At 41.3% G+C, this 13802-nt stretch overlaps 3 protein-coding genes and 1 non-coding gene across 4 annotated transcripts in view; 2 read left to right on the forward strand and 2 right to left on the reverse strand.

The window, feature by feature from the left end:
• The first annotated feature begins 268 nt into the window (after nt 1-268).
• rps27.1 (ribosomal protein S27) lies at nt 269-2839 on the forward strand. The gene is made up of 4 exons (XM_046417572.1): nt 269-396; nt 1103-1211; nt 1363-1473; nt 2592-2839. Exons 1-4 carry the CDS (start codon nt 391-393, stop codon nt 2618-2620), a joined length of 255 nt encoding a protein of 84 aa, XP_046273528.1. The 5' UTR covers nt 269-390; the 3' UTR covers nt 2621-2839.
• Nucleotides 2124-2253, forward strand: LOC124049174. Its single transcript, XR_006841365.1, has one exon. It is a non-coding gene; the product is annotated as a small nucleolar RNA SNORA35 (small nucleolar RNA).
• Nucleotides 2654-10401, reverse strand: LOC124074539 (small conductance calcium-activated potassium channel protein 1-like). Its single transcript, XM_046417565.1, has 9 exons — nt 9340-10401; nt 8789-8884; nt 7793-8092; nt 7029-7150; nt 6497-6638; nt 6310-6420; nt 4278-4405; nt 3882-3960; nt 2654-3762 (listed from the first exon to the last, which is right to left on the reverse strand). Exons 1-9 carry the CDS (start codon nt 10195-10197, stop codon nt 3535-3537), a joined length of 2064 nt encoding a protein of 687 aa, XP_046273521.1. The 5' UTR covers nt 10198-10401; the 3' UTR covers nt 2654-3534.
• Nucleotides 10402-10536: 135 nt separating this feature from the next.
• Nucleotides 10537-13802, reverse strand: part of snx27a (sorting nexin 27a) — a 40024-nt gene continuing 36758 nt past the window's right edge. The window contains exon 13 of the mRNA XM_046417571.1: nt 10537-10565. Within this exon, the coding sequence (XP_046273527.1) occupies nt 10552-10565 (14 nt within the window). The 3' untranslated portion in view covers nt 10537-10551. The remainder of the gene's footprint in view (nt 10566-13802) is intronic.

The following is a 13802-nucleotide window of genomic DNA, read 5'->3' on the forward strand; positions in this document are numbered from 1 at the left end:
AGATAATACACTTTGTGATTTGCATTGTAACATGGAATATATCTTAAAATTATGTATCAGGCCTATTTATATTCCAAATTTCACTGCTGAGGATCAAAAAACGTTAATTTTTATTCCATTTTGCACATTTCACAGAAAATAGGTTACACGTTTTTTATATTTGTAAACGCAGTCATTGTCCTTGTGTATATTTGAACATTTTGGGATTAATAATCGTTTGCTTGGAAGAAGCAGGGTACATGGAACAGGGTGGAGTTTGGACCTCACCAATATGGCCGCCATGTCGTGTCAAATTCGTCACATCCGACTCGTGCTCAAAAGGAACAACCGATATGAACCCCTCGCTTCCGGTAATGCCTCCTTTTCGGCAGCGGCTATTTCCTCGCCAACATGCCAGTGAGTATCCTCTAGCCATTAGAAAATGACATTTTTACCATTTAATCGATAGTTGAAGAGCCAACTCACGGCTCAATATTTACCTAAGAAGTTTGCGATTCGACTAGTATCAGTTTTAGAGGCTTTCGTAGAGTTTTTGTCCCAGTTTTACACAAATTATTGTGCACAGTTGAGCGCATTGCGAGCGCATTGTGACACAAGATGGCTGCGCGCACACCGCAAACATGGAGCCAGTTCAAAGATGGATTTGAACGGACTGATAACTTAGAAAATCTTCCTCTAATAGTCACCCTTTCCTCTTGATTTATATTGTCAGATTAATGGTTGTAATTCTCCCTACACTCAAATATTTGTTGAATATCTACAACTGCTAAAAATGCGTAGCTAGCCCGCGTTACCTAATCCAAGAAATGTAGGCCAGCCGAGAAGCCTTAACGTACCAACGTAGCACTGGTTTAGCAGAACAAAACAGTGCAAAGACGCCGGTTATTTGATGTGCTTTAATGCCAAGTAAGACATTTAAATGACCACAATTCTGGGCTTTATATTTTCAGTAGAGTAGCCTATTCGTTGTCATTGATCTTAGTCAAGAGTTTCCCTCCAGGGATTAATAAAGGAATTCTGATCTAGTCTTTCAGTCGCAGATGTGACATGTTTCTGATCAGGTTTCCTTTTACTCATTTCCTTATTTATTTTTTTAATGCAGCTCGCAAAAGACTTGTTGCACCCATCCCCTGAGGAGGAAAAGAGGAGGCACAAGAAGAAGCGTCTTGTTCAGTGTCCCAACTCTTACTTTATGGATGTGAAATGTCCAGGTACAGTTTTTCTACATAGAAATGTGTCATTGATGCACATCGGTACAGCTAGTGGGGACGGGTTGGTATATAGCTGCCTAGATTTGAGAGGGGAATGTTGTGTTATGATGCCAGTGTTATAACCTGGTGTCTTGTGTGTGTCTTTTCCCAGGATGCTACAAGATCACGACGGTGTTCAGCCACGCTCAGACAGTCGTGCTGTGCGTTGGCTGTTCAACAGTCCTGTGTCAGCCTACTGGAGGCAAAGCACGTCTCACAGAGGGTCAGTATTAATCAACAGTATCAGTTTTAGCTGCCGATTCCACGACAAGAGTCGTTATATAAGCTGGTGCCGCTTCTGTACCTTTTCCCCATAGTCAGGTGTACATGCCTGCCAATGGGCAACTGCTTAAATAGAAACCCAAAATTTATGTTCACTGGTTTGAGCAATATAGTTAGTGATGCAAGTGTTTTCGTAAGTGCCAACGGACCCTTATGTTGGCAGCAATAGAATCCAAAATGTCAAAGCTCCCCAGAAACATTCATGACCACTTTGTTGGCTCTCTGTATTTAGCACAATGATTTATTTTTTCTTCTTCATTGATTGGTTAGTCTGTGCACTAGACTAACAATCAATGATTTTTTTTAAGGCCATTCTTTTATTGCATCTCTGGCTTACAAGTTTGTTTGAAAAATTAACGCAGTAGTGTCATCTCAGAATTACTCTTTGATGATTAGTAATGTAATGTATTGAAATGGTTGTGTGAAAACTCTTTAATTCAGTCACAGTAATTGATGACCAGCTGTTACTCACTGTATTACCTCAGCCATTTATTGAACATGGCATTAAGCTGGTGAGCCAGAACCTGAAAAAAGTTTTACAGTATGAATGAATTGTGTGTATACATTTGTGACACATTTTGAATTTGTTGGCCGCACTGCCAAGTGACTGGACTTCCTCTGTCGTGGTCTTCCAATCTCATTCCAGTGCCAGATCGACCTCAGTTTGCAGAAGGGTTGAGCTAGACCACTGGCTCCCCCCTTTCGAAGGCTGAGAACAAAAATCTATCCTACAGCTACTGTGTATAGTACTTCTGATACTGAGGATGTCATACGTAGCTTTTTTTAATCTCCATAATTTAATCAGTTTTGCTGTCAAAGTGTCCAGTTTTAAGCCTGGTGTTGAAGTGGTGTCACTGCTTAGCTTCCACACTAAACGTAAAAAGTGAGTTGGTAGTGGGAAGAGATGTTGACCTAATCAGTCACATGATGGGAAAACGATGAGTCTTGTACTCAGCACTGTGTGGAACAATAGCAGTGTGCACCGCCTGCACTATTTCTGTACTGTAAGGTTTCTCTTTTGTCAGCATCAATCTGACTGTCATTGTCCTCCTCTGGCAGGGTGCTCATTCAGGAGGAAGCAGCACTAGCTGTTCTCCCCGGAGCTGAAGGGGAGAGGAGGGGATGGACTGGTTGATATCAGCGTCTTCTGCTTCCGGGACGGTGGCAGACCCAGTGGTCTGAGATGAGACCTGAAGATGGACTGGACAGCAGATGAGTTTCCACTGTTTGTCGACAGATCAGTTGTTGCTGTAACTCCACCCTCCAACCCTGTCTCTCTTAATAAAATATTGTTTTGGCTAAAGGAATGGTTTGTGTGTCTTTTTTTTTTGTCTCACTGACTAATGCAGACATTTAATACAAAATCAGGAGCCTTATCATTTTATTATAAAGTACTATTGGTTATCTTCACATTTTTGTAAGACTAGGTATATACAATCCCAAACCATGTTTAAATATATGTAGTTTTTAATACTTCATCAGAAAAAAGTGCATTATTAACAGGTAAAGCTACACACTGACATGGGAGTGATAACAGTTCTAAACCATCCGGGTTTATCTTTTGGTCAAGTTGATGAATTGATTAGGGCTGTGATGAACAAGATCAATATTGATAATTTTCATCAGGAAACAACAATGGCAACCTCTGTGTCCTAATGTTCAAATTTGGCCAAGAGTCTAAAATACTCACTTTAACATTACCATTAATGATTTCTGATAAAGTCTGATTTATTGGTTAAAAATGTTCTCAGTTTACTATTAGATTATGGCAAGTCTTTTAAAAGCCACAGTTTGACTAATTTCTACATTTTGGCTTTACGGAATTTCTGCTATAGAAAATGTTACTACTTTTAACACAAGTACAGCTTTCCACTTGTTATTAGCATCCACCTTTCTAAGAAAAATGTCCCAATAAGATGATCGTTGCCTTACAGTCCCATAACCGCTCCTGCAGCACCCGAGAAGCTTTTACTTCCTCTCCATCATCTTCCTCAGCCTCCGTCTACCTGTCGACACTCGTGCCGGCAGTTTCCGTCTTCACCTCCCTCTCCCTGAGCAGGTGACGGATGGAGGAGTTTTGTGTGGACAGGGTGCTGGACAGGAGGGGCATCAGGCTCCTGAAGCCTTCCCTCAGCTCCTCCACGTGCTTCTCCAAGCTGTGGATGTGTGTGTCCAGCTCCCCCCTGCAGCCCTGCACCTCTGACAGCACGTCATACATCAAGTTCTGCATCTGCGTTCGGGTTGGTGTCCATGTGGAGAAGAGAAAGAAAGAAAAGGCATCAGGGCATATTAGATGCTACTTTGCTGAGGTTTAGACTGGATGTACTATAAAATGACGCGTTCACTTGCCTCTCTCACCTTGCAGAGGTCTACAAGTGTGTTCCCTTGGTCTGCAAGTATTCTCTTCTCCATCTTCACTCGCCGCAGCCTGGGGACAAATTCATGCAGTTTTAGGATGTAGAGGAGGTTACTATGGCATTACCAAAATAATCAGAAAATTTAAAGGGCCAGTTCATCCACATGACCGATAAACAAACAAAAAGACCAAACAGTTCTTAGGTGCACGGATTTATTTTGTTATACAGGTACTGGATAAGGTAAGCACCAGTGATGTACAGTGATGATGCCACAAATTACTTCAGTTTGATGTGGTAAAATGCTAATGTATGGCTGTTATTAAAAGCCAGTCTTCCATGTAATGTGACTTGTGCAGAAGCAGATTTATACGAAGACAAAGTGTCTTACTGGTGGATGGCCAGAAGCAGCTTTCGCTGGTGCATGCGGACTCTGGTGTGGTCTCTTTCTCTTGACAGCTTAGTGTGTTTGTAGATAAGCCAAGTCTCTCTCAGCACATTTGCTGCAGCAATTTTTATCTAGCAAAAGGAGGTAGAAAATCACTCAGTTATTTTATGCTTATGCACAAAACTTGAAAGTGCTGTTATTTACTGCACATGCTGAGTAACACCAACAGAATGTACTGAACACAGTGTAGGCCACGGGTCAGCAACCTTTAGCATTAAAAGAGCCATGTAGTCCACTTCCCACCAAATTAAAACCCACTTGGAGTCTGACCACTAAACTGAAGGTAACACCACAAAGGCCTATAGAGTTTCCTTAAACTTATGCTTTATATATGTGAACTATAGTGCGTTACTTTTATGAAATCAATAAACTTTTAACAGAAAACGACAAATTTTTCATTTTTCCATTTTTAACACCGCAAAACACCTAATTCTTTTGTACTTTGAGAGAAAAAGACACTGGCATTTATACATTTATTTTCAAATACAATATACCATCAGGTCTGTTTGAGTCTTTTCCTCATTTGAGATATTTTTTAAACTTAAAAGAAGGCTTCCTGCACCGACATTGTAAACCTACACACAGTATTACCTTTTATTAATAAGGGAAAACCAGAAACAAAAAAAAATGTCAGTTTAAAAGTATTACCTCAATGATTTCTTCCTGCGGGCCAGCAGAGTTCACATACCTGCATAACAGCGCTATCTGCTCAATATCACTGACATCTTTTGAGTACGCTGGAATTAATGTCCGCAGTTTGTTGCCGCCATTTTAATGGTCCTGTCCTTGACGGTCTTTGCAGAGAGAGGCATATCTCCAATTTTCGGAATAATTTCACTCTTGTTTTTAAAGTCTGAGAATAAATGTTCTGATATCTTAATGAACGACTCTAACGAAAATAGTTTTGCTATTACCAAAAATTGCACTTCTTCGCTCATCTCCAGTTGGGTATTTTTCAGCAAAGGCAGCGCGCTTATTCTGGAAATGTTTCTCAACGTTTGCTGTTTTGTTGTTTGCTAATTTCTCACCACACATTAAGCATACCGGTAAACCAGTTTTGTCAGCAGTAAAAGCAAACGAATCTGTCCATGAGGAATTAAACGATCTATTTTCGTCTGAAACTTTTCTCGTACATTTGTCCATTGCTAGCTTACCGCGGGCCAAAATAAGTCGCTTATTTGGCGGCAACAGGTGTCGCAAACAGGATGTGACGGATATTTTGACTGACGAAATATTAAAACATTAAAGTGTTACGTTAATGTGACATGAGCGCCTCAATCTCCAAAGAAATAACTATTACAACGAACAAAAATATGAATAAATGGAATGAAATTAATTTAAATTAAGTGTCCATTATTTTTTCACGTATTTTTTTTCCCCAAAATGTGCTCGCCCTCTCTTAGCCACGGGAGCCACAGAAGAGGGCAGCGGGTTGCCGACCCTTGGTGCAGGCCATTTTAGTTTGTCTCATAATAAACTTTGACCTTTTTTTTTTTTTTTTTTTAAGTTTTCTTATGGACTGAGATGTTTTTCAATGAAAATTCTCTGCTGAAATGTTCTGTCAACAGTTTATATTGAAGCGTGGAAAACTTATTTCACCCCGTTGCAGATTTTTACTCACTCCTTTATTCAGATACCAGATATTAGGATGTCAGAGCTCAATAAAGGGCAAATAAAAGAGATTATTATATGCTGTTAAGAGGGTTTGCTCAGATTACTCAGAAATGCAGTCAGCTACTGAATACAAATGATGTGCCAGTTTTTGTGATTAGTAATTAATCCATGCAATAATTAAAAATCTAGTTTAATGTGACTACTATTGCAAACATTAATGATATTGTACCATATAATGGTATTAAACTGTTGTGGTGTGCTAAACACAAACGAAGACTTGCTAACAACAAATCTGTACAGAGTCTTTCGTACGTTTGCGACCATTTAATTAAGACACGCTGACAGAGTTTTTGCTGTTTACCCTCTTGGAGATGTGGGAGTCCATCATGAAGTTGTGAACATGTTTCTCTGCTCTCGTCAGCTCCAGCTTCCGGGCGACCACAGCCACCACCAGGACCGTGCAGCCTGCACCCTGCAAGAGTCAGAAATTGGAAATCACGATCTGAACTAATCTGGCAACAGACAAAACTATGAGCCTTCTGTCCCACCATTATCCCTGTGAGGAGGCAGATGCTGCGACCACAGTAGGTGTGAGGCACCACGTCTCCATAACCGATGGACAGGAAGGTGACGGAGACCATCCACAAGGCCTCCATGTAGTTGCTGCTCAGGTCCCGGTAGTTGTGATGTCTGAAAGAATAAAAGGGAAAACATTACCTCTGTGATGTTGCGTTAGGATTGTATAGCTGTCAGATAGAACATAATATTGATATCTTGTTAAATGCTTATTGAATTTCCCTCTGGATCAATAAAGTATCTATCTATCTATCTATCTATCTATCTATCTATCTATCTATATTTTGTCTTTTCCTCATCAAGACCAGATTAAGAAATGTCTGATTGTGTCAGTGTCCTTCAGCTGGTACAGACAGCAGAGTGAAAAGTGGATTTGTTGCTGCAGTAGAAGCATTAAAGTAATGCATCCAAATATCTGTCAGTATTTGGATGATAATTACATTCTAAACACACAGCCTTGAGCATGCTGCTATAAATTCAGCAGGAGGCCAACATATGACATACCTCTCGCAAACATGTAAGCCCCATGCTGCCACAATCCACAGAGAGACGCTGAAAATCATCAGCACAGTCCCTGGGTAGGTGGTCATTAGTGTTTTCCCCACAAAGCGGGTGTTGAAGTGTATCTGGAGATCACAAATGAGACGCTTTTATGTCACAATTTTGACACTAAGGACATACTTAGCCAGACTATTTAGGATAGCACCTGTCAGATTATGATTATATAAAGCAGAGGAGATGAGGGATAAGAAAACTTGTTCTCAATCTGGCTTGATACATGGATAGGGGGTTTGGCATTGCAGAGGGGACACAGAGGTCATTTTCATCACTCTTAAATAGCATTTATAAGGGAAGGGATTAGCTGGGTGGATATCATCAACTGTGGAAAACAAAGCAGACAAGCAGAGGAGAGCTTGCGAGGGACATAATCAGCATGTGAAACCACTAGGACTCATGGGAGCGAAACTGTGATAGTCACACCTCAAGATTCACACCTCTACAGACCTCTCGGCCCACCTAGACATAAAACATAAAGAGATGTGCATGAAATGTTCATAGAGGAAGCCCAGCCCAAATCACTGTCTGAAATATAGACTTTAATATCCCATGAATCATGTGCCACTGCCTCAGTGTTTAAAATCATATCAGAATTGACAGTGCAAAGCCCCAGATTTCATTCTGTCCTGAGCTCATCACAGTAGACCTCCTTATCCAAGCCAGTTAAGCCAGAATCAAGATTCTGAAGTCAGCCCACGGTGACCTCCCACCTTGTTGAGGGCTCCAATGCTGCGAGACGCGGTGTCCGTGAAGAGGCGGCTGTGCAGCATCATGGCCCGTCCCAGCAGGTACAGCCTGAGGAACATGGGCAGAGCCAGGACGATCTCCAGCTCTGTCTCAGACAGTGAGAGGCGAGTCTTGGTGTGCTGGAAGGTCTGCTCGAAGTACTCCAGCAGACCGACCGGATAGGGGTGGATGGCCACTGCTGCCAGCTCCAAGGCCACCAGAGCCACACGGTCGGTTGTCATGGCAATCCGCCAGTCCTCTGCACCAATGTCATGAACGTAGAGCTAGGCAGGAAAAGAGGGGGGAGGCGTATTGTAGTGTGTAAATAACTTGGGGATGAAAGTTGCATTAAGCCTTTTGAGGCTCCAAGGTGCTGTGCAATGTTTGATAAATTGCCTCATATGATGTCATATGAGTCGGCACTGGTTGGGGCCGAAGATGACAAGTTTGAGAAAGAAAGAAAGACGTGTGGAGAGAGAAAGACATTAGGCTAGTTAAGTTGCTACTAACACATGACAGCCAGTCTCCAACTAAACTTTCAGCAGTTGAGTTACATTGTGGTTCATGTAGGCGCCATGTTTTGACAAGGAAAAAGAAAAAAAACAGTTTTGCAGTATTAACTTTTAACCACTCATCAGGAGTCTTATATTAAATGTTATTGGACTGTAATGCTAATGTCTACTTTTTTTAAAGGATGTAAAAAGTTTTTCTAAAAATCCTTCAAAGTAAACGAGTTGAGAAAAAAAAAATCAATCAATTTTAAGAAGAAAGGTACGGAGAAAAGAAACTTTGTTTAATTTTCTTCAATCAGGAACATTTTCAGTTCCCCTTGGGGTGAATATCCAAAAATAAAAAAAAGTATGCAAATAGGCATACGGCATGATAGTAATACTCTGCTTTTTTGCCGCATTTGGGAGGTTGTTCCTGGAGGATAACTCAGAACAAATATCTGATTATGTAGTTATGAACAGATAAGTTACCTGCACCTCACAGCAGTGGTAGGCTATGATGAGGCCAAGCAGGATGATCGTAGAGAAACTGATGATGGACTTGAGTGCGAGGGAGTAGATGGAGCTCTGCAGGACACACACACACACACACACAGATAAACACACATGACAAACATGACATCATTGTCAGCTGATGGCTGTTTGTCATTACAAAGCTCAATCTATGAAATGGCATCAACGATCCTCTTTAACCCTATAATCTTACATACATTTAGATAATCCATTTGCTTGATACAATAAACATGATCTTATGAGTGTATTGTGCAAGATCAACATTGTGAGGAAAATGGAAGTAAAATAAAACATCTCTAGAAGACAATTAGTAGGTTTTTTTGTCTGGGAATTTTACTGAATACAAAAGAAGGTGACAAATAAAGTGAAAGCTGTGCTACGCAATTACTCAGAACATGATTTTTCAGGCTTCATTTTAGAAAATATTTATTATATTTTTGTACTTTTGCAAAACTTTAACAACCCATAATTATATTCATATTTTTTAACAGATTGCCTGTCTTTCTGACCTTGCTGTAGACGCTCCAGGAGAGCTCTGTCTCCATCACCATCAACACCACCCCGAATATGCCCACGGCCAGGGCACAGTCATTCAGTCGCTGCCTCCTCAAAAACAGAGCCCTCCTGTGAACCAGCCTCCAGCCGATGTTGTGGCTCTTCCAGTATGTGTCGTCCTTGTTGTCCACTTTGCGCTTCGGACTGGACTGGGGACTGGGACTGAGGTTCGGACTGGGACACTCGGCTCCCGGCAGCAGGCCTTTGGACGCGGACAGATCCTGCCGATACTGGGACGTCTCACTGTGTGTTTGCAGGTCATCATCTTTGCTGGTGATGATGATCTCTGGGAGACTCTGACGGTCGTGCATCTCCAAAGAAACGTTACCTGACTTGCGGCGCCCTCTGGCCTCAACATCCTTGATGTCTAAGTGAGACCTGCAAGAGCTCTTGAAGGGTGATCCACAGGGAGACACGGGGATGTCAGTGAAAGAGGTGACTTTCTCCTGGAGTCTGTGAGGTCCTGCGTTTCTGACTTTGCATTGGTGATTGCGCTCTTTGTGTCCTGTGTTTGGTCTGTTCCCCCCTGACCTTTTCTCGCATTGCTTCTCTTTGCCTTTGTCTCCCCTCCTTTTGGAGCGAGGTGAAGGTTTGACATAAAGGTGGCCATTGTACAAAGGTGTGGTGGCCATGGCCTGGGTCCTGTCCAGCCACACGGTCTGATCAGTTGGTGTTTGGATGTTTTGATGTATTCCACAATGTGGAGAGCAGGCCTGGGGTGGAGGGGCCATCCTCGGTGGAAGAAGAGGGCGTTGGTCCTCCACCTCGTCTCCATCCACCACTGACAAGTTCATAGAGGGTGAGTGCTCCATTGCAAGAGGGTTTAGAGGTGGTAAATAGCCGAATCTTTTTCAGAGGTTTCAGAGGTGATAAAGAGACAGATGACAATATTAGAAAAGGCAATTCAACAGCACAGTCAAAGCCAACTATACAGCTACAGAAAAGTTTCCTCAGTCATCACATAAGATTTTTCTATAAATTATATTATTTTAAAATAGTGGAAGAATGTAAAGAGCAACAAAATTACCCTAATTTGCCCACTCACAAATGTTTCTTTTTATACACAAGAAACAAGATTTAGTCATAAACCTCAATGGATGGAATATTTGTAATCTCTTCTCTGTGGGCTGACTTACAAACATAGTTTTTTATTCTTACCTTTCCAGTCAGGATTTAAAGCCTACGAGGAAGAGAGCAAAAGACGTTATCTGATATTTTCACCACGTATTTTACTATTCAGTCTTCTTACGGTCCTGAAGGTCCCATCAGCCTGAGTCACAAAAAGATCCTCCACATAAAATCCAGCAACAAATTGGACTTAAACACACCAGTTTCTTTGAGAAGACATTTGAAATTTTCAGTTTAAAAGTAAAAACTAATCGAGCTGTAACACCAATGTGCTCCGGTGTGATTAGATCAAGATATTCTAAACGTCCTCACTCCGCATGTATGAACTTTCCAGCAATCCATTAGCGGCCCCAGCATCACGGAGCCCCTCCCATAGATTCAAGCAGAGGTTACGAACTTATCCTTCATATGACGACATGAGGTAAATACCCATGGATATCCATTACATTTTCAGGCATTTATTCCCTTGTTTGGCGGTTGTTTCCTGCTTTATGATCGCCCACCATCAGGGCATCTTCCTTAAAGCTGGAGGGGCTTAATGACTGCAAAGACTCTAAGTTGCAGATGTTGCACAGAGCAAAGGCAAAGAATGAGTCATCTGTCAGAGTTTTTCTAGCCAGGATTGGCAGATTTCCTCCTCCCTGTGTGTGTATGTGCGTGTGCACGGAGGGCTGGGGGGCATCTGCTTATATATGGGTCAAAATATTGTCAAAAACCAGCCTTAAAAGATTCTCATAGTCTGCTATGACATGCTATTATATCACTTTTCATTTGTGATTTCATCAATTCATTCCGTTATTGTCATCGGACAATTCCAAGTTGGTTATACAAACTTTTTTTAAAATAAATCTAATCTTCAAAAGAGAATAATGGTCCTCGATATCAATGCAGCAGATTAGTGTTGCAGATTAATCAAGTGAGCTGATACTTAGGAGATTATGAAATATCAAATATGTCACCCCTTAACCAAACAATATGCACAGAGCAGAGTGGAGAATTAAGCATTAAAGTCATGACAATGACATTCAGCATCATTTATTTATCTAAATCCTCGTGACAGATGGGTGGACAGATAATAGAGCTTCCTCCAAATGGAAAGACCTCAGGAGCAAAGGGGGTGGGCGGAGCACATCCGGATAGTAGCAGGATAAAGGAAAGCATTATCTAATCCGAAGACAACATGTATTTAAAGATAGAGAGAGAAGGAGGGTGATGATGATGATGATGATGTGCACAGGTGGGAGAGCAAAAACATGGCGAAGGTCTGATCAGATTTTTATCTCCTCAGACATCCCTCCAGATGTAAAATAGATTAATTATGCTAAAACTACTCTGTTCTTCTCTGAGACATAGCCAGATGCTGCTGTCTGGGTTTTCTTTTGTTTTGTTTTCATATACTGAAGGCTGGGAACTCCCAACTGTCTGCGCCAGTCTGCGAGACAGTCAACATCAAACCCTTGCAGATGGTATTTGGTAAAAGAACGGCGTCTCACATCCTTGTAGAAAACTAGATCCTAATAGTTTGCTGAAACAGAACAAAACTTGAGCAAGAATCACTTTGCTGTGGGGTTAAGAGACTCCAAATGTTACATTTTGTTGTCCTCTTCATAACACGATGCTGAAAGGATATATGCACATCTGCAAGGCTTCAAATTAATTAAGGCCTCCAGCCAAGTGCTCGTAAATCCTGACTGCTGTAGCTGGTAGCTAAGTATGTCAATTTGTCTTGCCTCTGTGGCGGGTATCCAACACATCTTCAATTAGTCTCTTCTGTTGCAAATCATCCTTTGGCTGCAAAGAAAGTTAAATTAAACTTGGATATTTTGAGTCCATTAATTGCTGTGGCTGGTAAATGGCAAATCTGCTTCATGGCCTGAATCTTTAGTGAGTGCCGGTTCATCTTCTGGTCAGGATATTAATTGCTGCAATTTGGTCTGTTGGGATGCAGCGGCCAAATGATAAAGAAGTCCATTAGGAGGCATCCAGCAGGAAGTAATTTTTTGTGTTTTAAAAGTCAGAGGTCACAATTAGTGTTAAAGGAGTAGTTTGACATTTTGGGAAATATTTGCTTTCTTGCCAAGAGTTAAATGAGAAAATTGGTTCGCCTCATGTGTTACTGCTGCATTCAAGTCACAGACCTCAAGATACAAATGATTAAATAATGACATCAATACAGAAATAATAAACAAACATAACTAAAGCTACATCTGTTAATCTTGGTACATGTTCTATAAATTAAACTGTCATCTTTATTTTGTTTTTGGAAGAGTTGCAACTTGGCTAACAGGTTAAACACTTGAGGACCCATGAAATGCTACGCTTTTTACATGTTTGTAACAGCCACAGACACCAGATATTCTTTCTTTCTTTCTAATTTTTCTTTTTCTTCTGCTGGAGATTTATTGATTGCTGTCTGGATGTTAAGCGCTTTTCGACCAATATAACAAAAATGCCAACCAAATCTACCCTTAAAGGTGCTGCTGAATAGAGCCAGGCTTTATGCTAAGCTAAGCTAACTGTGTATGGACATGAGAGCTAGAAACTCAAGGTTACATTTGTGGCTACTAGCATAACGTGAATTGCTGTTCAAACTGCTGGTTGTAGAGTTACGTTGTGGGTTTTTGGTAACTTAAGTGGCAGGTTTTGCCAAAGAAGAAGAACGTGTGGGTTAAGGAAGACTGTATGTCTGGTTCTGTCTCACTGTCCATCATTGTCCATCAAGTTATTCATTCATTTAGTTATTATTATTGGTGCGGTACGCTTTCAAGATTTCACAAAATAAAATTTTATTGGACAACAGTCTACTTCCGTCCACCTGCTCCAGGACTTGCTGGGGAAGGATATAATTGTCTCTTAGCAGAAAACTTCATACACACACACTCCATTCAAGACCAAAACATCACCATGACAAATCAGACGTCACGGGCGAGTGGATGCATGTGCTGGTTTTGTCAATAACACCCTATTAAGTGGAGGGGACGTGTCAGCGTAGGAGAGGGCCTAATCCAATCAGCAGAGTAATTAAAAACACACAGCACAGCAGCCCTGATGGCTGCATTGTCAGGGGCAACGTTCAGCATTTAGCACAGAGAGGGATGAGCTGTAGCCACGCCAGGTCAGAGCGATAGCCACCGCTCCTGCTGTCCTGCAATTACAATCACAATCTGGATTGCCAAAATTATTAAGCAGAGAGTGATCTATGGCAACATTAGCATCACTTTATTGTCCAGACGATATTCACAGTCCTCATTCTCTTCCTCCAACTGTCAGCATCAGTGCTGTGGCTTTA

The sequence above is a fragment of the Scatophagus argus genome, chromosome 17, assembly GCF_020382885.2.
Source record: "Scatophagus argus isolate fScaArg1 chromosome 17, fScaArg1.pri, whole genome shotgun sequence".
In the NCBI taxonomy this organism is placed as follows: Eukaryota; Metazoa; Chordata; class Actinopteri; family Scatophagidae; genus Scatophagus; species Scatophagus argus.